This window comes from Hylobates moloch, unplaced genomic scaffold, assembly GCF_009828535.3.
Source record: "Hylobates moloch isolate HMO894 unplaced genomic scaffold, HMol_V3 SCAFFOLD_3, whole genome shotgun sequence".
Classification (NCBI taxonomy): Eukaryota; Metazoa; Chordata; class Mammalia; order Primates; family Hylobatidae; genus Hylobates; species Hylobates moloch.
Window position 1 is genome coordinate 138,544,076 of NW_026652278.1, and position 25,713 is coordinate 138,569,788.

Genomic DNA, 25,713 nt, shown 5'->3' on the forward strand with positions numbered 1-25,713 from the left:
TCTGTCACCCAGGCTGGAGTGCAGTGATGCAATCTTGGCTCACTGCAACCTCCGCCTCCCGAGTTCAAGCGATTCTCCTACCTCAGCCTCCTGAGTAGCTGGGATTACAGGTGCCCACCACGACACCCAGCTAATTTTTGTATTTTTAGTAGAGATGGGATTTCACCATGTTGGCCAGGCTGGTCTCGAACTCCTGACCTCAGGTGGTCTGCCCGCCTCAGCCTCCCAAAGTGCTGGGATTACAAGTGTGAGCCACCACACCCAGCCTCTAAAAGTCTGAAAGATAAAGCTTTACATACTTGAAGTTACTCAGTCAGAAAATCACAACACTTTATATTTCTTTGGATGGACCAATTGAATTACATGATCATAACTAAAAACAGATGAATTTTCTTACCTCTATGCTGTAAAAATCAGGGACTATTTCTTTAATAATGGACAGAAAAGCCATGTCTTAGACAAAGGGCAAAGTGGGGGATAAGATAAGAAATATCTCATGTTCCATTTTTTAACACTAGGTGTATGTGTGTATGCATACATGTTATTTTTTGTGACACAGATGTTCTCTGTTTACATTAGATTTTTCCAAACTGCTAGTGGTCAGGTGTGGTGATTCATGCCTGTAATCCCAGCATATTGGGAGGCCAAGGCCAGAGGCTCATTTGAGCCCAGAAGTTCGAGACTAGTCAGAGTAACATGATGAAACCCCATTGCTACAAAAAATACAAAAATGGGCTGAGTGTGGTGGCACGTGCCTGCAGTCCCAGCTACTGGAAGGCTGAAGTGGGAGAATCACTTAAGCCCAGGTCGAGGCTTCTGAGCCATGATTGCTCCCACTGCACTCCAGCTTGGAAGGAAAAAAAAAAATGTTGGGAGGAAAGGACAAGGGAATTACAGGGGAGGGAGGAAAAAAAAGCAGAATTGGGTAGTGGAGACCCATCCTTAGGACTCAACCATGTCATTCTGCCAGCACCCAAGTAACATTTCATATATTTGAGGAAGAAAGGGAGGGAGCATGGACTCTCAAAATGTGAGGAGTCAACATATGTAGTTCCAGCTATGTGAAAGCAGGTTGAAGAACCAGAGCATTGACCTATTCATGATTTTTGCAGAGGCACTCATTTGGATCGGCCCTCCAAACAGGCTGGTGTAAGAGCCTCTCAGTATCTACACCAAAGCCCATCTCTCTTGTGGTTTTGAAATTCTTTACTTGCTTGCAGTAGCTCCAGTGAACCCTCATGAAGTGATAAACATTTAGTTTATTTGTGGAAATGGCCCAGAAGAAAAAGCTGGTATTAGAACCGAAGATGTCTAATGAAGTATATTTTTCTTAGCCAGAAATTTTGGATAAATGAATGAGTGGAGAAAAGTTAAGTGCCTGAGGGCTCAATATTTGTCCTTCAATTACTTTTGGGGTTGTGATCCTTGGTACATGCCACATTCTGTTCAGACTACCTCTTCTCTGCTAAAAACATGCCTGTGCAGGGGCAGTTCCCACACTAGTAGGAGGTACAGTCTCACACATTTATGCCTTTGTATAAATTAGAGAAAATCCTAATTTTTCATGTTTTGAATAGGGAATATATTCAAATGGATCAAAAATCAAGAAAATAGAAAAAGGCACACATTGAGAAGTCTTCCTCTTAGACCAGTCCTGATCACCAAATTTCCCAACTCCCACCCTCTGTAGCGAATCACCTTTAAAAGATTCTTCTGTATCTTTCCAGTGTTTCTTCATGCAAATATAAGAAAATCCAAATATGTATTTCTATCCTCTCCCCTGTTTATTACACAATGTTCTATACATTGCTTTTTTCAATTGACAGTGTATCCTGGAGATCTCCGAATATCAATATATGAAAAGCTGCCTCATTTTTTAAATAGTTTCATAGTATCCCATTGTGGGAGAGTGCCATAGGTTATATAATCAATTGTTCCAATCTTTCGTTTTTGCAGACTATGCTACAATTGTAACCATGTGCATGTCATGTTTATATCTATGGGTACAGCTATGTGACAAATTCCCACACATAGGATTCCTGTGCCATAGGTCAAGTGTCTGTATTACTTTGATATAAATTGTCAAATTGTCCCCCATAATAATTGTGCTGTCTTGCACTCTCATTAGCAGTGTAGGAGTTCCTATTTCCCCATTGCCTAAACATATTTTTAGATTAGGCATTTCTCTTTTGTTTGGATTATCTTAAATAGAAAATGTCAGGGAGGAAGATTTTTTGTTCCTATATGATAAGATTACGTATAAAAAATGGTGAAAAAATAGGAAACTAATTTTGGAAAACGTATTGGGTCACTGAATCAAATGCCCAATGATAATTTAATGTGTCATTTACTTTTGCAAAAGTATACATTTTTACCCATAATGAAAAGGACACTAATTCAAGAAAGTATCATAGAAAATTAGATATTTTTTCTACTCTGAAGCAATCACTGATTGTCAGTGGATCCTGTACACTAAATTATTTCAAAATTCATGCACCTGAAAATTGTCAAATATATAAACTCTAATTATTAAATTATTGATATTTAGAAGAAGGATGTGTGACGCACTTGTGCCAGTTTTGCCCAGTCATTTATATGTCAAAAAAGTACTCATAATGGAACCAAATTATTTTCATCTTCAACTTGAACAGCTTTTTGATATTTCAGGTTGAAACCAAGATAATCCTGTGCATTGAGTCTGAAGAATTGTACTTTTTCCAAATATAACAGTTTTGAAAACTAATTTATGAATTTTAGTAGCTAAGTTCCATCCAGTTTCGACTCCCATTTTTTGACACAGATCATAATGAAAAACCTAGCAGCCAATATCCAAACTTTACCCCAGACCTTTCTACTGTTCAGGCAGTAGTTGAGGACTGAGACAGATGTTCTGAATGACAACTTTACGGCGACAACTGAGTGTTAATGTCATGTGATAACATGTCTGTAGCTTTTTTGGAAATAATCTAGGATAATAGAATGGGAGGTATCGCTTCAAAAATATGTATTTAGCCTAATTGCTGAAATACTTTATATTTTTAGGACCGATATGACTGCTTTTTTTCATTTATTTAGTTTATAACTTCATGTAGTATGAATTCAGCCTGAAATTGACTTTTAAATTTTATACCTAAATTCATAGGTTTAGTTTTTTGAAGAAAACAATGGCTCTCCAGTAAATAAAATAATCTTTTTACATTTTCTTTTGTTCAGCCTTGAGTTTGTTTTGAGAGCTTTAGTTTTGATAAAAAAGAGAAATGTCATTTCAAAATTTGGGAGAATTGTAAAACACCATTATATTTTTTCAGATATGTTTTAAAATTTATTTTGTACAAAATATTTGTAGATATGAAGCTTCACTTTGTTGAATTCATCCTACACACACACTTCTTTTTAGCAGAAATTAATAGAAAGCCAATTCTAAATTAATGTAGGTAATACATAATCTACTCAACTGGATGAATACCTTGGTTGCAAGTCTTGTCCTGACCGAGCTAAGTGACAAGACTCTCAATCTACTGAGCTTCCAGCATCTAGGCAGAGCTCCCAGGACAAGCAGAAATCACAGGGAACAGGAATCAGGAAAGAGCAGGAAAAGATCTTTTAGTTCCCATGTGTAGAAACAAATGCTCAGCTGCCTCTGTATTGAACCATATTGATGCCTGCCACTATATTGTTCATTGCAGATAGAAATAATTATGTTAAAAGTTACAGTCGATTAGAAATTGCAACCACCTCTTTCAAAAAAGTGATTACCGCAATTTTGAAAGGAAGAGTAATACAGATTGTAATTTTTTTGCCATAGCAGCAAAGAAAATTAAATATTAAAAATATTATAAAGATGCTCTGACAAGCTATGTGACCTTCAGAGTTTCATCGTCAAAACAGAGTATTAATCTAGATCAGTGTTTCTCCAAATTTTTGTTCTCAGCATCCCTTTATACTCTGAAAAACCATTGAGGACACCAAATTTTTCTTCATCTATGTTACATTGATGGATATCTATGATGTTACAAGTTAAAACTGATCATTTTATTTAAAAATGTATTAATTTTCATGAACATAACCCCATTAAATGTTAACATAAATGGTATATTTTTATGAAAAAAATTATATTTTCCAAAACAAAAAAATTATTTAGTGAGAAAAATGGCATTGTTTTACATTTTTACAAGTCTGTTTATTTAATGTCTGGCTTAATAGAAGAGAGCTAAAACTCATATCAGCTTCTGCAATCTGTTGTACTATGTTGTTTTGGTTGAAGCATATGAAAAAACTCTAGCCTCACAAAAAAATGTAGTTTAAAAAAGGATGAGAATTTTAATCGTCTTTTCAGATAATTGCGAATACTCTTTGATACTACATCAAAACTCTCCCATTGGCAGTTTTGTAAAGATTAGTTGCAATGTGTAATCTGAAACCATATTAATGAACTTTTCAGACACTATTACATTAAAATATGTTGTCTCTCTTGTACTTTGCATAGATCATTTACATAAGCATGGTTTTGCAACATCAGACATTGGTGGTTAGGAATTACTAGTTTACCAATTATAAGGATCTTCTCGATGTTGCCTTATTTAATTATATAATATCAAAAAACTACATTCATTAATATCACCACCAATTCTTTGTCACATGGAATATTAAAAAGACATGTACTAAAGCTCAAGATATATTAAAAATTTATAATTTCTGTGCTGCTTCAACAGGGATATCTTAAGGGAAACTCATGAAACATGATCCATAAAGAAAAAAAATATTGGGCCTTATCAAAATTAAAAACTTTTACTCTGCAAAAGACCCTGTTAAGAGGCGGAAAAGACAACAGCCGGGTGCAGTGGTTCACGCCTACAATCCCAGCACTTTGGGAGGCCAAGGCAGGCAGATTGCTTTGAGCTCAGGAGTTAAGGACCAGCCTGGGCAAAATGGCAAAACTCTGTCTCTACAAAAAAAAAAATACAAAAATTAGCCAGGCATGGTGGCATGCACCTGTGGTCCCAGCTACTCTGGAGGCTGAGGCTGTAGAATCACTTAAACCTGGGAGGCAGAGGTTGCAGTGAGCCGAGATTGCACCACTGCATACCAGCCTGGGCAACAAAGTGAGACCCTGTCTCAAAAAAAAAAAAAAAAGGATTCATATCTAGAATATAGAGAATTCTCAAAACTCAATGGTAAAAAAAAATGAATAATCCAAATAGAAAACGGACAAAATACATGTACAGAAATTTTACTGAAGGGTATATGCAGATGACAGATAGGCACACGAAAAGATGTTCAATATCATTAGCCATTAGGGAAAATCAAGTCAAACCACAGTGAGATATCACTATACCCTATCTGAATGGCTAAAATGTTAAAAAAAAAAAAAGAGAGACAACACCTAATTCTGCCAAGGATGAAGAGAAACTGCTGGTGGAAACGGAATGTAGAGCCACTCTAGAAGAGAGTTTGGCAGTTTCTTTTTTCTTTTTTCTTTTTTTTTTTTTGGAGATGGAGTTGTGCTCTTGTTGCCAGGCTGGAGTGCAATGGCATGATCTAAGCTCACTGCAACCTCCGCCTCCCAGGTTCAAGCAAGTCTCTCCTGCCTCAGCCTCCTGAGTAACTAGGATTGCAGGTGTGCAACACCATGCCCAGCTAATTTTTGTATTTTTAGTAGAGACGGGGTTTCACCATGTTAGTTAGGCTGGTCTCGAACCCCTGACCTCAGGCGATCCACCCACCTCAGCCTCCGATAGTGCTGTGATTACAGGCGTGAGCCACCCTGCCCCGCCGGCAGTTTCTTTTTTTTTTTTTTTTTTTTTTGAGACAGAGTCTCACTCTGTTGCCCAGGCTGGAGTGCAGTGGCGCTATCTCGGCTCACTGCAAGCTCCGCCTCCCGGGTTCACGCCATTCTTCTGCCTCAGCCTCCCAAGTAGCTGAGACCACAGGTGCCTGCCACCACGCCCAGCTAATTTTTTGCATTCTTAGTAGAGATGGGGTTTCACCGTGTCAGCCAGGACGGTCTCAATCTCCTGACCTCGTGATCCGCCCGCCTCAGCCTCCCAAAGTGCTGGGATTTACAGGCGTGAGTGACCCGCCCGGCCGGCAGTTTCTTATAAAACTAAATATGCAATTACAATAAGACCCAGCAGTTGCACTCTTGAGCATGTATCCCAGAGAAGTGAAAATTATGTTCATGCAAAAACCTGTACATTGCACTTTCCCCGGGTTCCCAGTATCCTCGCAGGTTCCTGAATATTTGTCACAGCAAAGAGCTAAAGCCCCTGGAAGAGGTGAAATTGGGAAACTGTGGATTGCCAAGACTCAAGGAAGGACTGAGGTGTCATTTACTTTGAAGATCTTGCAAAGATTCATGATATTGGCAGAAAAGCAGCTTCAGTCAGTGCTCATAAAGACCATCCATTTGTCTTGCAAAATGTTGGAGGCCATATATGAACAATATTTTCTGAGAGCTCATCAGATAAGCTGTCTTTGGAAGGAATAGTGGTACAAAGAACTGAATGCCAACAGACTGCCAGTGAAAAGTACATGAGATTAAAAAGATTGCAAATAGAAGAATCTTCCAAACCTGTAAGGCTATCACAACAACAAGTTGTAACAGCCAGTTTCGAACCTGTTGCTAATCAGTACAATACTGACTATGAAAGGAAAGAGAAAGCAGATGGAAAACAAGCTCCAGCTAATAAACAACACGTTTCAGACATGCTATTTTCAGCCTTTAGAAATATCAATATTATCATCTTAAGATTTGGTGGACATCGCAAAACAACCTGTGGTATACCTGAGGGAACTCTTAAAAGAAATTGGTCTTCAGAATGTAAAAGAGATCCACAAAAACACGTGGGAGCTGAAACCAGAGTACAGAAATCATCAAGGAGACGAAATGAGTGATTAAGATAGCTCCTAGCCAGCATGTTACTGAAACAACAGCAATGCTAAGCAAAACGCATTGATACTGGAAGGCTCGAACACCGTATGTTCATAGGGGCTAAGTGGCAATACTTTCCTTTCTCTCGGTAAATTTTCTAAACCTATAACTATTGTAAAGTTTCTTCAGTGTTTTTTGAGGAGAAAGAACAAATTTATTTATAGACTTAACTTGTATTAAACCAGGTTATTCACAATGGGAATAAGGGTTGGAGGATTAAGAGGATTTCTCTTAAATATTAGCTTTTAGCATGTAAAATTAGGAAATGGTTTTTCAATGAGGACTCTCTGCCCTTGCTGTATCTCTGAGGAGCTGAGGTAGTACAGAATCAAAGAGAATAGTACAGCAAGAGAAAAACAATCAACTACAGAAACTTTTAAAAGGAATAAAAAGCCGAAGTTCCTTATTTTGAGGGAAAAAAATAAAAAAAAAAAAAAACCCTGTACATTAACACTCACAGTAGTTTCACCTGTAATAGCCAAACCCTGGAGACAACTCAGATGTTCCTCAATGTGAGTGGTCAAACCAAACATGGTACATCCATACCAGAGACTACTACTCAGCAATGAAAGGAAACAAGTCATTGATACACACAACCATGTGGGTGAATCTCCAGAGAACCATGCTGAGTGAAAAAAGCCAATCTCAAAAGATTGCATACTATATTACTCCATTTATATAACATTCTTGAAATGATAGAGTTATAGAGATGGATAACAGATTAATGGTTGCCAGGGGTTAGGATTGGGAAGGGGAGAGAAGGGAAATATGGGTAGAAGAGGACATCAAAAAGGGTCCTTGCGGTGATAAACCTGTTCTGTATCTTGACTTTGATTGATAAATACTCAAACCTACGCATGTTACTCAATTGCATAGAGCTAAATGCACACAAATTAGTATATGTGAAACTGGGGAAATGATATTGGTAGATTATACCAACATCAAAAACAATTGTGCCATTTCACATTCCTATTAGCTTTATATGAAGGTTTTAATTTCCCCACATCCTCACCCCAACACTTATTATTGTCAGTCTTTTTCATTACAGCCATTCGAATAGTGTATAGTGGTATCCCATGGTGGTTTTAACTAGCATTTCCTCAATGGCTAAGGATGTTGAGCATTTTCTATGTCCTTACCTACTTATATATCTGCTTTGGTGAAATGTTCATTTAAATCTTTGCACATTTTTAATTAAGCATTTATTTTAGTTGTAGGAGTTCTTTATAGATTCTAGACAGAAGTCCTTCATCAGATGTATGATTTGCAAATATTTTTCCCAGTTAGCAGATTTGTTCTTATTTTCTTCATGCCTTTTGAAGAGCAAAAATTCTTTTTTTTTTTTTTTTTTTCAGAAGGTCTCTCTCTGTCACCCAGGCTGAAGTGCAGTGGGGTGATCTCCACTCACTGCAACCTTCGCCTCCCGGGTTCAAGCGATTCTCGTGCCTCAGCCTCCAGAGTAGCCAGGATTACAGGCATGCACCACTACGCCTGGCTAATTTTTGTATTTTTAGTAGAGACGGAGTTTCGCCATGTTGGCCAGGCTGGTCTCGAACCCCTGACCTCAGGTGATCCACCCACCTCGGCCTCCCAAAGCTCTGGGATTACAGGCATGAGCCACCACGCCCAGCCTGAAGAGCAAAAATTCTTATTTTGATCAAATCCGGTTTATCAAATTTTTCTTCTATGGATCATGCCCTAGCGTCCTATCTATGAAATTTTTGCCCAAGCCAAGATCACAAGGAATTTCTCCTATGTTTTCTTCAAACAGTTTTAGAGGCTTAGCTCTTACATTCAGGTCTGTAATCTTTTCTGGTTAAATTTTAGTGTATGCTATGAGGCAGGCATCTAAGTTATTTTTTTGCATATGGATACTCAGTTTTTCAACACCATTCTTTGAAGACTATTCTCATTAAATTGCCTTGGACCTTTATTAAAACTCAATTGACAATAAATATAAGAGCTTGTATTTGGACTTTCTTTCTGGTCCAGTGAGCTGTGTTCTATTGTTATGCCAATACCATCCTGTCTTAATTACCGGAGCTTTATATTAATAGTAAGTTTCTAAATAAGTACTATAAGTTCTCCTACTTTGCATTTTGTCAAAATTGTTTTGGCTATTCTAGATCCCTTATATTTTTATGTAAATTTTAAGATGAATTTGTTAGTTTCCTTGGATTTGGATAGGAATTGCATTGACCCTTTAGGTGAATTTGGGGAGAATTGCCATCTTAATAATATCAATTCTTCTTTTGTTAAATGTATTCTCAACTACTTTATTCTTTTTTGGTACAGTTTTGGATGGAATTTTTTTTAATTTTTTTAGATTTTTCATGGCTAGTATGCAGAAATGCAGTTGTTTTCTGCATATTGATCTTGTATCCTATGACTTTGTTCAAGTTCTATTTCTTTTGCACCATCAGCTTTCTTCCTGCAAATGTGTGATGGTGAAGAGTACAATAACCTTTAGGTAGTTTGGTGCCACTGTCATGATTCATGCGAAGGCACCAGCAGTTTACCCACTATCCCTTTTGTACTAACAGTGCACATGTCAACCAGTGAAAAAAGGCAATAACCTCTGAGTGTTATTTTGATTTTGCAGAGCTCACAGAAGGTTCCCAGGGTTCCCCAGTGGTCTGCATACAACACTGAGAGAACCAGTGATCTAGATCAGGGGTCCTCAACCCCCAGGCTATGGACTAGTACCAGTTCATGGCCTGTTAGGAATCGCCCACACACCAGGAGGTGAGTGGCAGGCAAGCGAGTGAAGCTTCCTCTGTATTTACGGCTGCTCCTCATCACTCACATTACCTCCTGAGCTTTGCCTCCTGTCACATCAGCAGCAGCATCAGATTCTCATAGGAGTATGAACCCTATTGTGAACTGCACACACAAGGGATCTAGATTATGCATTCCTTATGAGAATCTAACGCCTAATGATCTGTCACTGTCTCCCATTAACCCTAGATGGGACCATCTAGTTGCAGGAAAACAAGCTGAGGGCTCCCACTGATTTTACATTATGGTGAGTTGTATAATTATTTTATTATATATTGCAATGTAATCACAATAGAAATAAAGTGCACAATAAATGTAATATGCTTGAATCATCCCAAAACCATCCTGCCCCCCCCTCTAGGTCCGTGTAAAAATTGTCTTCCACAAAACGGGTCCCTGGTACCAAAAAGGTTGGGAACTACTGACCTAGATGATCTCTAAGCTCCCATCCAAGTGTAAAATGCTATAATTTTTGAAACCTAAGATGAACAGTGTTGATCAGATTTGTCTTTACAAAATATACTTAAGTGGCTGGTTTTCTTGGCAGTCAATATTTCTTAGGCAATTGCTGCGTGTAGAACAATGTATCTAGTCCTTTGAGAGAGATGGAAAGGAAATAGAACACTGGTCCTAATCTCAAGAAAATGGCAAAAGAAGGCTCTCTGGGTTTGCAGGTGTCTAGGAAAGGAACCCAGTGTCACTGTAGGCTGATTGTATTAGACCTCAAATTTGTATATTTGTTGTTCTACTAAAAATAAACAAAATGCTTATAGTGGAGATACAATATATATCAAACTTCAAGACGAGAAGTAAAACTAGGTAAAAATCTATCATTCCAGGCTAGTACAACCTAATGTTATCTCATTTCCAAATGACCATAAGACATAAAGTAACATCAAACTAATTTTTATAACTTTTTCAAAAAGCTTTAATTTTACATTATTGTTTATAACAGACCCGTGGTTGGAAGCTTAAAATTGCCACTTAACCGATATTTTTTCTACATTTTATATATAACTCAAATTGTGTATACAATATGATGCTTACAGCTCACTGGGCAAATTTACTATGCATTTTAGCTTTTCCTTTGGGAGTAATGAAATAGTGTTCATATATTCAAGGTAAATAAATAGTCTCAAGGCTTCAATCTGTGGGATTCCCCAAGTTCTGACATCCTTAATCTTTTTAGGTAGAAAAAAAGGGACTAAAGCACTCTTTCATGGGAAGAATGAAAAGAAATTGAAAAAGCAAAATTAATCATATACAGTACAGGGAAGGGTGCAGGTTAGTTTAGAGATAAATGGAGTTAATAATAGTCTCAGATAAACTAGTTACAGACTAGAGTTCTGATATGAAAATAATATACAATTTCAGAGCTGGCAGAGAATTCAGAGTATCTAGTTGTAGCCTAACATTTCTTCTTTGGCAGAGGAGGGAGCTAAATCTTCTAGATTTTTGACAGAGCTAGACTGGAAGCCAGCATTTCTAACTTCTCCTTCAGTATGTTCCATCCTTCCATCTCTGCATTCAATAGAACTTTCGTGGTTTTAATACTCTCGACACCACAAATTGCATTTCCCTAGAAGACAGCCTGGCTTCTAAAACTTTATAGTGAATTATTAAAATGTATGCCATTCTTATCTGAAGTTTCATAATATGATTAGTAAGCCAGCCATCCTGACTTCGTCTTCTATTTTGCTTTATGCCCCAATTATGAGTAATTGTGAAGTTTTATTTTCTAATGAATTTCTGTTGTTAAATATTCAAAATCACCTCAACCTTATTTACCATCAAGTCAGTGAGAGCATCAGCTTTATTCTACTTTATTTTGTTTTTCCCGGAACACACATATGGTATTATTTTGCTCATGCTGCATACCATATCTTTGTTGACTCATTGTTTCCATCTCCACTTAAGATAATTGTGACCACATGACACACTTTACAATAAAGAACTTAAGTTTCTTCAGAACTTATACATTAGATCATTAAATCAGCTGCATGTTTTCAAATATGCCATTTGTTTTCCCTTTTTCCTATTCATCATCACCTACATCACTGATAAGATTTTGGGATCCACTACCTAAATCTATATGTGGGGATCTCTGCTATTCTGTTTTATCTTGTTTTGTTCTGCTTTGGTTTTGCCTGACTGTTTCTTTTAAATAGGCACTAGCATGTCTGACCATAGAGACTGATGATTAAAATCAACTATAAAACTTTTCCATTAGGTTTTGGGACTTATTGTCTGTCCGGGTCAGAGCACCCCATTTCTGTGATGGGAGCTCTGACCCAGATACACAATAAGGCCCAAAACTGTGCTTGTATGTTGTTACGACAAAATGTAGGGCTCCACTCACAACACATGGAAAATCTTTTCTCCATTCCAGGAAAACCAAGGTTCTTTCTTTCTAGCATGAGTCTTCTCTCCATTATAAATTAAACCTTAAAGTATTGACACATACAATCAGCACAAACCTTGCAATTTCAATATTGAGGCTCTCTAATTTTTCTTCTTTAAAGTTCCATTCTTCTCTATCCAGTGATCCTTTGGTCGTATGCTTACAAAATAAGTAAAAGCCTCAAGTCCCTCACTTTTGGATTGGTACTGTTACAGCAAAGAGAGTTATTAAAAAGACATGTTCCTCTTGATTCCCAGCCTTCAGGTGACCGAGATTCTCAGGGGTGATAAGCCCATATCTTGGGTGAATAATCTGTCCTCGAAGGAAAAAAATCTTCATGGCTCTGGAACTCTGGCTTTAAAAAGTTCTCTTTCTCCTTGTTTCCTCTCATCCACCTTGTTGTTATTAACAACTATGTATTTCAGATTCTAAAAAGTGAAGACCTCAGCAGAGACTGAAACACCGAATATTCAATAGTGAAAGATGTGGTTAGTGAGTAGCAACAATTCCATCTCTTTCCATCTAAATGCAGTTTAGCAAGAAGCAGTTCCTCAGAATCCATCTCCTACAGGAACTAACGTTTATGATTTGCTATCGATCAGGCCCTGCTGTAAGTGCTTTTCATGTATGAACCCATTTAGTACATCAACCATATGCGTGGGCACTCTCTTTATCTGCAGTTTTCCATGAGGAACAGTTAACATGTCTAAGTCACGCCAGGGGACAAAGTCATCCGAGCCTGTTCTCTTTACTGTTAGGTCACACCACCCTGTTCTTCTGTGGAGTCCAGGGAAGATTGCTTAGAGCTTCTTGAGAAGCCCTTATTTCTGCTTATCTTCTAGGAATGAGTTCCTAGGGAGTGGGGTCTTTTGTTCTTGTGTGGCCTGCCACCACCCTGCACCTGGTGACCTGGACCATGGGTGACCATAACCATGAACCATCAATAGTTATGGCTCACACTTCCGTATTCTGACTTCTGCCAAGCCCTTCCTCTGGACTCTCTCTTCTCTGGCCCACAGTAATCCTCTGTGGTAACTACCAGAACGATCTTCATTTTATAGAAGAGAAAACTAACAGGCACAGAGGTTAACAAGCACGCCAACGTCACAAGATCAGGAAGACAGCAGAGCTTAGGGTCAGTCTGCCCCAAGGAATCCAGCTTCAGGGCCCACGCTCGAGCTACTATGCCAAGCCAGCTGTCTTGATTAAAAGGAGGGCTTCTCCATCCCCCCAGCTCATGGAGGGCACCTAAGGCCAGAGTCAAAACCATTTATGGAATTTCTGCTCTACTCTGCATTTGTCATAATACATCCTGAATTCTTGCACTGGTCAGAAGGCAAGAAAAGCCTGTTCAAAGGAAAAAGTGTATGGATAGGGGATAGGGAGACGTCATAGCTTTTATGACATTTGTATGAATGCTCTGTCTCAATCCTGAAGCAATTAATGCATAACAGAAGAACAAAATCTATTATTGGTCACACACAGTGACTTATTTCGTAGTATCTGATTTGAGATCTGCAGTGGCCAGACAGCACGTTCTCATAAATGGCCTGTCCTGGGCATCACAAGCTTTATAATCATCTCAGTCTGTGCTGTTGGAAGATGTTTTTGTTTGCTACTGAGTCAACTATGTACCAACTTTTACATCCCAGTCCCTCTGCCAGAAAGAGAGAAAAACCTCAGAACCTCAGTTTTTAAAGCCTGATACCTGGTCAGTCATGTCCAATTCTAAGTGACCCTATAATAATTCATATTGAAGGGAAGAGAAGGTTTTCCTTGCTTTGAGGTTTGCAGCTATTACAGACTGTGCTTGTAAATCCCTCATTCCTGTCTAGGACAGACAGGAGATAAAGGAGAGGAGAAGAATCCTTCGGCCTCGCAGGATGGGGTGAGAGGAAAATTAGCACAAAGAAAAATATGCCACTAGTTTTATTTGTACCATTTTAAGATGCCATGACAATAACAAAAATACTGTACAAGTAATAGGATTAAGTAGCAGGGTATATTAACATCTGGAATGGATAAAGAGGCATAAGTTCATTTATATTTTCATGGTTGTGCATAAATGGTACATTTCAGTTTATGATTACAAATTATAGCAATTCAAAATAACGTTTGTGTGGTATATGTTCAGTTTGCAGGATTCTTTCATATGCATTAACCCATTTGAGCACCCCAAATGAGCATCATATCCTTGTGGAAGGTATGAGAACTACCCCCATTTAGCAAATACAGAAACACAGACTTACAACAGGGAACTGGCTTACCCAAGGTCACACAGTTAGCAACAGGTCAATCTCGTACTTGAACCTAAGTCTTATAGGTTCACAACCCATCTTGAATATAGGGGAGAACAGCCTTATTTTGTAGTGCTAAGCTGGTGAGGCCTGGGGCAGTAGAACATCTGTTACTGTACTGTGACTTTATGTGCTGATGTCTTTAGGGACTGATGTCTTTGGGTGAGAGTGTAAGGGGATGCAGGCTACACGGCCCCAAACATTACGATTTTTTTTCTTTTTTTTTTTTTTTGAGACAGAGTTTCACTCTTGTTGCCCAGGCTGGAGTACAATGGCATGATCTCGGCTCACTGCAACCTTTGCCTCCCAGGCTCAAGTGATTCTCCTGCCTCAGTCTCCCAAGTAGCTGGGATTATAGGCGCGTGCCACCACGCCTGGCTAATTTTTGTATTTTTAGTAGAGACAGGGTTTCATCACATTGGCCAGGCTGGTCTCGAACTCCTGGCCTCAAGTGATCAATCCACCTCAGCCTCCCAAAGTGCTGGGATTACAGGTGTGAGCCACCACACCCAGCCCAAGATCTTTTATGTCTTGTGACTATATTTTATACCTTTTTCTGCTCCTCTTGTTCCATTTGACTGTCAGCTGTCATTTTTGCTGACCATGGTGCCTCTAGAGCAGTGATCCTCAAAGTATGGTTGGTGAACCAGCAGCATCAGCATCACCTGAGAACTTGCTAGAAATGCAAATTCTCAGGCCCTGCCCCAGACCTACTGAATCAGAAACTCTGGGGATGGGGCCCAGCCATCTGTGTTTCAATGAGCCCTCCAGGTGATTCTGCAGCTGCTAAGTCTTGGGAGCTGCTGCTCCACAGCAATGATTCACAACCTTGGCTGTCCTTGGGAATCCCCTGGGAGCCTTAAAGACTACTAATGCTTATGTCCCAACTCCAAAGACTCTAATTTCATCGGTCTAGGACACAGTTTTTTAACCTCAGCACCAGTGATATTTGATTGGGGGGATGATTATTTGTTGGGGGTGTCTGTCCTGTACATTGCAAAATGTTTAGCAGCATCCTAATCCTCTACCCCTAGATGCCAGTAGCACACCCACCCCCAGCTGTAATAACTAAAAATATCTCAGACATTGCCAAGTGTCCCCTGTGGTGGTGGGGGGAAGGGGCATGGCAAAATTGTCCCCTGGTTGATAAGCACTGGCCTAGGGTGATGGCCAAGGCACTGGGATGTGGAAGAGCTCCCAAAATCATTCTAATATCCAGGCAACACTGGGAACTATGCCTCTGGAGAGTCTCTATTAAGGAACAGCTCTGGATGTGCAATGGGCTAGAGCACAATAAGAGCTAAGCTTTACACTACTGGCTGTAAAGTGAGAATCAGTCCCCCTCTGGTGAAGACTCAGGCAGTTTGCTGAGGACTAAAGCACATGAGCTTTAGGGCATAAATTTCACAACTGTTTGGCTCCTTACATTTTTGTTTACTTTCTGGTTGTCAGTATGTTCCAGAAAACTAATGTAAACAGATATGTTCCCCGTACTTAAGAGGTCCCAACCAAGTGAGATCTTGCATTGCACCAAATACAGTGGTGAATGTACATCCTGCATTTGGCTCTATCCATTCTACAAACAGTGTGCATATCAGTGTATCATACGGTACAAGTTCTTACCTAAATCTGTTTTTGACGGGTTAAAACATGCAGCCTGTCAATTTTATGATGTTGATTTTGATATAATCCAAATCAACCACACAAATGCAAAATTCCTATATTAATCTCTGCCATTTAGAAGCGCTTTCATTTTCAGGTGGGGATCAGGGGCTTTAATTATATTTCAACTATAAAAAAATCCCCTGAGTTAGAACAAAGGCATGTAAAATCCTGGCTCAGCGGATTGCCTTCTGTGTCTCCGTGATTCTTTCTGTGGTGTTCTTCTGTGATCTGCTTGAGAAGAGGAAAACATGATGTGCATTTAGACCACGGGATGTGCCTCACTTCTAAGGGCCTGCCCTGCAGCTCTTAGGAAGGTGGGCAGTCTCATCACAGCCCAAAGTGAGATGTCTCCAAGCAAAGAGTAAATGGCAGCCTCTCTTCAGCCTAGGCTCTTATAGCACAGTATTCTCCCACTTCCTCAAACAACTCGATGGCGGGTTTCTTTCAACATAAAGAGTGGGAGCACTACTTTGAGACACTGATAAACAACTTTCATATAGAAAATAAAGTTCAAAGTGAATGTGTTTTCAGGGCAAAATTGGTACTGTCTCATTTCAAACCATGAAAATATGATCTGATTTAATGAGTTGGAGTCATCCATTCATCCAACAAATACTATGTGCTAGGTACTGTGTAATGTCCTTGGAAATTATAAATATGAGGGTGGCAAATTATAAATATTAGGGTACATAGACTCTTTTGTAACAAAAATAAGCTATGACTGATCTGAGGTGCCTGATTAACCCTTTGAACCAATACGACTCGTCAGCTTGTCAGACTCTTTTGGGTTTTTTTGTTGTTTTTTTTTTTTTTTCATTGAATGGACAGTAGCTTGTTAACATTAATGAAATCAGTGAGTTCTTTGCCATAGTCTAGGATGTATTCTCTTAAACAGTTATTTATTCCTCTCCTAGTCTATTTCATTAACATGCTTTTAAAAATCAAAACTTTTTGATTAAGGAATAGAATTGCTCTCCAGAAAATTACTCCGGGAAAAAAAGATCATAATAGAGTACCTAAAAGATTATTTCCATATGTTCCCACTTGTTTTCTTTTTGTAAAAACAAAAAAAAAAAAAAAGCATATGCTTCTATGTACGTAGGATGTTTTCTGGAAGAAAACACACTTAGCAATTAACAGTGGTTGCCTTTGGGCAGGGAGTTTGGGGGCCTTGATTGGAAGGGAGACTTAACTTTTCATTAGATAAGCTTTTATACAGCTTAATTTTTACCATCTTATGTATTATATTTTTAATTTTAAGTGCTAGTAAATAACAGGATGCATTCCCAGTAGTCCTTCAGAAGCTCCAAGTGCTTCTGCTAAATAAGAGAAACCGATGATCCCCACTGTTTGCCTCCACGAGGACTCTTGCTTCTGCTCCAGCAGAGCAAGCTGAAAGGAGATTTTGAATGTAGGATTGCTCCAACACTGGTTCCATGGAAGAGATTAACAAGCAGGTTCTGCTTGAGGTTAGATAGTTAATGAGGGCCTCTTTGAGGAAGCCACATGGAACCAGAGAGGAAAAGGAAAAGAGGGGGATGTTGCCTATAGGCAGGGACCTAATTTCCTCCTAGCAGCATTGGACACTTACTACCCACACATCCTTTCAGAATGAAGGAGATACAAGTTAGGGAAGTCTACACAGTCATTACACCTAATAATTTTCTCCAATGATTTCTTTCCTTCCTCTTTATCTATAATTCCCAAGGAGAATCAATGCTCATTCCTAGGAAAAGGAAAAAGAATACCACCAACAACAACACATCCATTTGTCTCAAAGAAAGACAATTCCATGATCTTTTTGCTTTGCACTGATTCCATGATGTCTTTCCTCTCTGTCCTTCTTTATGCCTAACCCTAACCTAATCCTAGTTAAAAGTTTAAGGAAGCATATAAAAGGAAAAAATGTAATTGAGATTGGAAGAATCTGAGAGAATCCATGTTCATTTGTGGTTTTTCTGGATCATTTTCTTAGCACTTGCCACTGAGACCTTCACAGGATTTCAGAGTCTCCCTTATTAAGCAAGAACATCTTTTTCTTTTCTTTCATTGTTAGATGTGTAAATTGGGAAATCCATTCATGTGGATTATCAGGGTCCTCTTAATCTCTGGGAATGAACAAACAATTCAACCATTCCAGAGTATATTTCATAACCGTGCCTACGCTGTTTTAATTACATATCTGTGGTCTTTGAAGAATTATAATTCTGGGCCAGAATTCTAAATTCTTATTCTATAAAAAGTAGTTTTCAGGTTTTCTTGTTTTTATAGGGTGATTCATCCCAGAAATAGTGTTTTAAGTCTTCACTTGCACCAAGCATTAATAACCAGCAGTCAGCAATGGCATAATTATTTGTCAGCTTCATGAAAACCATAAGAAATGAAGGCAGTGTTTGTGCAAAGAGTTTTGCGGTTGTCCTTGGACAAAAGTTTATGAGGAAATTTTGAGAAGACACCAATTGAGACTGTTTATAGTGAGATGAAGAAGAAACCAGAGGCACAACTGGATTGAAGAAAAAGTTTCTTTTCGAAAACTATTTAGAAGAAAGGGAAGTAATCTTGAAAACTAAAGAGGGAAAACTTCTATAATGAAGTTTTATAGGGTCTTAGCCAAAAATCAAAGAATGAGAGACTGCCCTGTGTAACCAAGTTCTCATTCTTTATCTACGGGCTACTGGTTTCCCAATCTCTTTCAAAGGACTCATGTTATGGATCACACTGACCATGAAATTAAACCTCACATCATCTTTTGGAAATAGTAGAAAAGAAATTCAAAGCTTAGCTTAGAGTTACTATGGCAAAAAGAACTTTTCAAAAAAAAAGAAAAAGGAGTTTGTAAAGTTAGTAGGATACTGTTTCCTAGTGAGTTGAGTAAGTTTAAATTGAGTCACTAAACAAAAAATTAGAAAGGAAATCAATACGATTTTCACACTTGAAAAGGCATCATATGTTCAGCAGGAACTTCCTTCCCCCTTTTAGGTAGCTGAGCTATTATTTAAGCCCATGCTCCTAGTATAATACCTAATTAGACAAATACAGAGTACTGGTAGCTATTGTTATGTGCCTGCTACCCAGCACAGCCACTAGAGGGCGTCCACTCTTGCCTTACAAACAAGATTGGAAATTGTCAACATGGAAGAACAGATTTTTCTGCATATGATACCAACAGATCAAGGTAACCACATTTTTCTGTATAGTAAGGGGAAGTTTGAGCCCACATAGGGAAAAGCCACTTACATCACATCTATTGAAGCAGAGTCAGCCCCTTAAGCACAGAGGAAAATGTAAGTTCAAAGTGGCTTTAGGTGTTAGCTAGCTGCCAAAATTAGTAGCTTCTACACCACTTTTTTTTTCCAGTATTCTCCCTAACCTTTCATTCTTAATTTCAGAGATAATATAATCTGCCAATTCTGGTAGTTGAAATTATTTGCTTTACTCATGGTTTAGTAAGCACAGATAAAAAACCACTGTCTGCTTCTCAGCTGAGCTGTCTCCCAAAATCCCAAACTTTTGCTACTGTTTGAAAAGTAGGCAGCATGACTAGTTGATGTGAGATCAAAGGCACATCTCCTCTGTTATTAAAATGTATTATATAACTATAATATATTTAATATATAAGTATGTATTATATTAATACACTATATTAAGTATTATATATTAAATATATCACAATATATTCATGTTACTATATATTAATAATAATAAATTATATCGATATCTTTCCAGACTAAAAATTGCTGAGGCTTTAAAATATGAAAGAAAAAAATAACAATAGTAATACTCTTTTGCTACAGTGCTAACTGGAAAGCACTGTGAATAAAATTGAGAAGTTGGGACGCAAAACTACAACTGTAAGTGCCCAGATGCTCCATGCCAGCTCTACCATTTCTTACCACTGTGTCTCCTTCTTTCAGCTGCTGGCTGGGCGCTGGCCTTTTGATCACAATGACTTTGGCGTATTTCTTTGCAAGCTGTTCCCCTTTTTGCAGAAGTCCTCAGTGGGGATCACCGTCCTCAACCTCTGCGCTCTTAGTGTCGACAGGTAATGTGGTTCTTTCCCTTTGCTCTTTTGCTGGGCTTAGAAAAGCATTTTTCTCAAAAAGAAGAGAAGTCAAGAGAATTGGTGCCCAGGACAGCTGTTGATTAGCTTCAAGTGAATTAAAGCATTAACCATCTTGCCTTTGCTGTTTAGAATTGCCTTCCACATTTGCTGATTATTAGCCATCTTTGGCTCAGACAATTATGTACCTAGAGCATTTTATCAAGAATACCCATTTGACACCCTTTGGGCAATAAAGGGAAAATTAACATATTAGATGGAATAAACTTTGTCAAAAGGAGATTCCAGGATATGCAAATCCTATATTTCACCTGGTAAATTTATCATAAAAGAAGATACTGTTCAATTATATCTGTAATGTTTAATTAATTGAGTGAGAGATAAGTGCACCATATTGCTATGTTCTTCTCCCTGCCTTTTTGAAAGACTGAAATGTTTCATAAGTTTTAAAAAGAGGGCAACACCAGAAGCATCCCTTTATCCAATTCCGAAAACTCCATCAAATGTCCTGAAGTCTTTCCAGAATCCGCACACATGATTGTTAAGCGTTCCCTAAAGAAGCCCTTCTGAATTCTGTGAACTTCTAGATGGTATTTTCTTTACCTTCTGGTTTTCATAGCAGCAATTATAAGAATGAAATTAGGAACTTTATAACACATCTGTGGTACTCTTTTATATTTACTATAATCTCACACAAGTGGTGTATAATGACCTATTTAATTAGCCTGCATACAATTTAGAAGAGGTTTTCATTCTAACGCATTCCCTGACAATCACTTTATCAGGGAACCTGAGTCTCATCATTATAGAAATAAAAGGCTCACTCTCCTAAAGAACATTAAAGCGTTTACAGATATTCTGTTATTTTACATTTATAATTATTGTTAGGACAAAAATTGTTACTGTTAAAACATAAAAATGTGCATTCAATCAGTAATTAGAAAATTAGAATGGTATCCTTGTTATAAATTTATGTCAGCTGGGCACGGTGGCTCACACCTGTAATCCTAGCACTTTAGGAGGCCAAGGTGGGCTGATTGCTTGAGCCCAGGAGTTTGAAACTAGCCTGGGTAACACAGGAAAACCCCATCTCTACCAAAAATACAAAAAATTAGCTGGACATGGTGATGCATGCCTGTAGTCCCAGCTATTCAGGAGGCTAAGGTGGGAGAATCACCTGAGCCCAGGAATAAATAAATAAATGGCTATAACTGTGAAACACAAAATAAAAATGTATTATTAAAAATAAAACACAAAAAATAACTTCATTAGTAATTTAAAATGCAATCATACCATTGACAAAAATGTTCCCATTGCAATGGTAAACACAAAGATCAGAAATAATTTTATCATCTATTAATAAGACCCTTCAGTCATTTGTAGGAAAGTCTAGGGTCTCTTTGAGTTACATCTACATTATATTAGATGTTAAAGGCTGCTGCATAAAAACACTTACATACGATAGGTGGCCACTTGATTAAATAATATAATATAATCTCCACTTGACTAAATAGATCATGGTACCTTAGACCATAAAAAGCTGAATAAACACTTATGATGTGGATTTGATTCACTAATAAATTCTCACTCTGATGTTCCCACTCCCAGCATCCCAACATCATTTCTTCTTTCATTCAAAGTGTTATATTATCTAAAAATTAAAAGCATTAAATTGCACCTATTACATTGCTAATACAAGTAAAATTTTTCCTGTATTCATCAAGCTGCATATCATCAAGTTACATTTCTTTCAGAGATGTAACCATGTATTTTCGTTATAATATCTAATTAAATTTTTTAGTTACAACTCTAAAATTCATGTAGAGAAAAGAAATGGGAAAATAATCATGACATTTTGAAAAAAAAAAATGTGTCCTACACACATGTTCTTCCTATATGATTTTTCTTTTTATTAAAATACAGGGTCTTGCTCTGTCACCCGGATTAGAATGCAGTGGCCTATGTGGTCATTTTAAATGCTATAAAGCTACAGTGTCTTAAACAATGTAATGCAAACCCATGAACACATTGACAAATCAGTGGGAAAACTCGACTCAGGTGCTGGAATACACAAGAATGTATTAATAATATAGGCTGAAATCACTTTGAATATAATCGGGGGAGGAAAGATTTATCAATAAATAATGCTATTTAGCCATCTGAGGGAAAAAACCTGTTAAAGTCTTCTGTACATATCAATAATAATATTTATAATTATTACCATTTACTGAGTATTACTAAGTGTTAGGCCCTATTGAAAATACTTTACAAAAATTAGTTTAGGGCTGGGTGAGGTGGCTCATGCCTGTAATCCCAGCACTTTGTGAGGCCAAAGTGGGCCGATCACTTGAAGCCAGGAGTTCAAGACCAGGCTGCCCAACAGGTGAAACCCAATGTGTACAAATAATACAAAAATTAGCTAGGCATGGTGGTAGGCACCTATAGTCCCAGCTACTTGGGAGGCTAAGGCACAAGAATCGCTTGAACCCGGGAGGCGGAAGTTGCAGTGAGCAGAGGTTAGACAACAGCAGCTGCACTCCAGGCTGGGTGATGGAGTGAGACTCTGTCTCAAAAAAAAAAAAAAAAAAAAAAATTAGTTTATGTAACTGTGATAGTTAGTGTGTTATCTCCACTTTACAGACAGGGAAGCTGAGGTTGAAAGAGATTAACCAAGTCAGCATGGCTACTAAGTGTTAGAGCCACTAATCAAATGTTGATAGTCTGCATTCTTAACCACTATACTCAAGCATGTAAAAACTCAAACCATTGTTGATGAAGAAAGCCAAACTCTGAAAAATAGTTGAAGAGATGTATTCCGAACCAAATGTGAAGACCATGACCCGTGACACAGCCTCAGGAGGCCCCGAGAACCTGTGCCCAAGGTTGTTGAGTTACAGTTTAATTTTATACATTTTAGGAAGACAGAAGTTACAGGTAAAAACATAAATCCATACATGTAAGGCTTACAGTGGTTTGGCCTGGAAACATGGGACATCTTGAAGTGGAGGTTGGGTGAGGAGGGCAGGGCGGTGCTTCCAGGTGATAGGTGCATTCAAAGATTCCCTGACTGGCATTTAGTTGAAAGAGTTAAGTTTTGCCTAAAGATTTGAAGTCAGCAAATGCTGACAAGAAGTGCTTGGGGTTAGGATAAGAGGGTTGTGGAAGCCAAGGTTCTATGTAGATGAAGTCTCCAGGTAGTATGAGAATAGATGGTAAATGTCTCTTATCAGATCTTAAAAGGTGCCAGACTCTTAGTTAAATCTCTCCTGGATCAGGAAAAGACCTGGAAATGGAAGGGAATTATCTACAGAATGTAAATTTTCCCCACAAGAGATGGCTATACAGGGCCATTTCAAATAGCTCAAAGAAATATATTTTGGAGTGAAATACTTCTATTTCTTTCAGGGCCTTCTCTCTGTTATGTAATGCTATACTAGAGCATGCTTGGGATTTGGTATCTCACTGCTACAGAGAGTCTGTTTTGTTAGGGTTTTTTTTGTTTTTTTGAGACAGAGTCTTGCTCTGTGGCCCAGGCTAGAGTGCAGTGGCTTGATCTCGGCTCACTGCAAGCTCCACCTCCCGGGTTCATGCCATTCTCCTGCCTCAGCTTCCTGAGTAGCTGAAACTACAGGTGCCCACCACCATGCCCGGCTTATTTTTTGTTTTTAGTAGAGACGGGGTTTCACCATGTTAGCCAGGGTGGTTTCAATCTCCTGACCTCGTGATCTACCCGCCTCAGCCTCCCAAAGTGCTGGAATTACAGGCGTGAGCCACCACGCCCGTCCTGTTTTGTTAGTCTTAAGATCTGTTTTAACGTTAATGCTGGCCTGTTGTGCCTGAATTCCAAAGAGAGGAAAGTATGAAGAGGCAGGTCCGACATCCCCTTCCCATCATGGCCTGAACTCGTATTTTAGGTTTCTTTGAAATCCCCTTGGCCAAGAGGAGGGGTCCATTCAGTCATTTGAGGGGCTTAGAATTTTATTTTTTGTTTACACCATAAAGCAGTAGAAGAAAATAGACTATCTTTCTGATCTCTGGAAAGGGAAGGAAGACCCTTCTGAACTTTAAAAGAATGGTAGAAATTCTGAATAAAATTATAAATGTATTTTAAGATATAGTATTTTAAAACCTTCAGATTAAACATTCATAAAACTTTTTTAAAAAAGTAATAAGCTGGGAAAAATTGACACTCCTCTCACAGGCCCAGGGGGCAGAGCTGGTTCCTCCTCACTTTTTTGTTCTGCCTCCTCTTTCTTCCTTGGGGGGATCTCGGAGCATCATGCGGAGCTTCAGTCATGCCCAGTGTTGAGTCGGGGAGATAGCGGGAAGGTTAGGTCATAGATTCCTATATCTAGTGTCGGGTCACCTCACCCATACCACCTCCTCTCTTCATCTCATGCATGAAGAAAGAGAAATAAGATGTTCCATCACGATAAATAGTTGTGTATCAAATGAAATGTGAGTGATTCTTAGTTAAAAAGAAAGGAAGGACTGAAGGAAGGAAGGGAAGGAAAAGAAAGAAAAGAAAAAAAAGAAAGTAAGAAAAAATGATGCCAAGAATCTATCTCATTAAGATTTGATCTGAGTTGTAGATCAAGGAGATGAACTATTTTAAAATTCCACTCTCACAAAAATCAGCCTTAATCCAAAAGGTTTTTCCTTGAAAATAAACTAATCATTCTTTGTTCCCTAGACACACAATTTACTATTTTTACATTTCATTTGGTATTGACCCTAAGCTTCAGGACTTGTATGTAGGGAATCTATTTGACATTTCTATTTCAAAAGCTTTCACACGAGAGAATGAATCATTCACACTTAATTCCTGAAGATAAGATTCCATTTGCTTTAACTCTTCATTTGGTTGCATTATATTCTACTACTACTACAAAAAAAAAAAAAAAAAACACTTTTTAAAATGAAACAAGGAATGAAAAGGGAGTTTGGAACCTGTTGCAGTTTGTGAATCCCTACTTTCATTTTATGAGCTGAATAAATTATGGCCCAGGACAAAGAGTTCTCATGATTTTTTTACACAGTATTTTAAAAACATAATTACCTCACATTTCAGAGTTGTTTGAAAGAAAATGAGAGAAACCATACATCCAAGTTCTATAGGATTTCTTTATTACTTCATTAACCAATGATTACAGAATGATGTAAGATCAAAGAAAAGATCTAGCTTTCTCACTATCAGCTTTTAATCTGAATAAGGTAAACAGGACTGAGAGAAAGCACATGATTTCTGCCAGAATGGATAGGCTTTCATCGCTAATTTCAACTATGGACTTGTCTCACTTTAACCTTTTGAATAATTCCTCCCGCAAATCTAGTTTCACATCCTTGGTCATTTGAGAAAAAGACAAATCAGGAACTGAAGAAATTCAGAAACAAATTTTGACCCCTATCCAGCTTTTTCGGTGAATTATCTTTTTAATTCTAAGGCAGTATACTTCTATAACGAACAAACTTTTCCCAACAGAAATGAATAACCAGCCATTACCAGCTATTAAAATAGGTATTTTTACATGCTGAAAGTGACAAGTTTTATATATCATTTTGAGTATGTTCGGAGGCAAGA

At 38.2% G+C, this 25,713-nt stretch overlaps 1 protein-coding gene and 1 pseudogene across 2 annotated transcripts in view; both read left to right on the forward strand.

The window, feature by feature from the left end:
- Positions 1-25,713, forward strand: part of EDNRA (endothelin receptor type A) — a 63,897-nt gene that overhangs the window by 19,082 nt on the left and 19,102 nt on the right. For both annotated transcript variants that reach the window (XM_032148022.2, XM_032148018.2), the window contains exon 3: positions 19,987-20,114. In XM_032148022.2, coding sequence (XP_032003913.1) covers positions 19,987-20,114 — 128 coding nt within the window. The remainder of the gene's footprint in view (positions 1-19,986; positions 20,115-25,713) is intronic.
- On the forward strand, positions 6,149-6,898 carry LOC116478245 (general transcription factor IIF subunit 2-like; annotated as a pseudogene).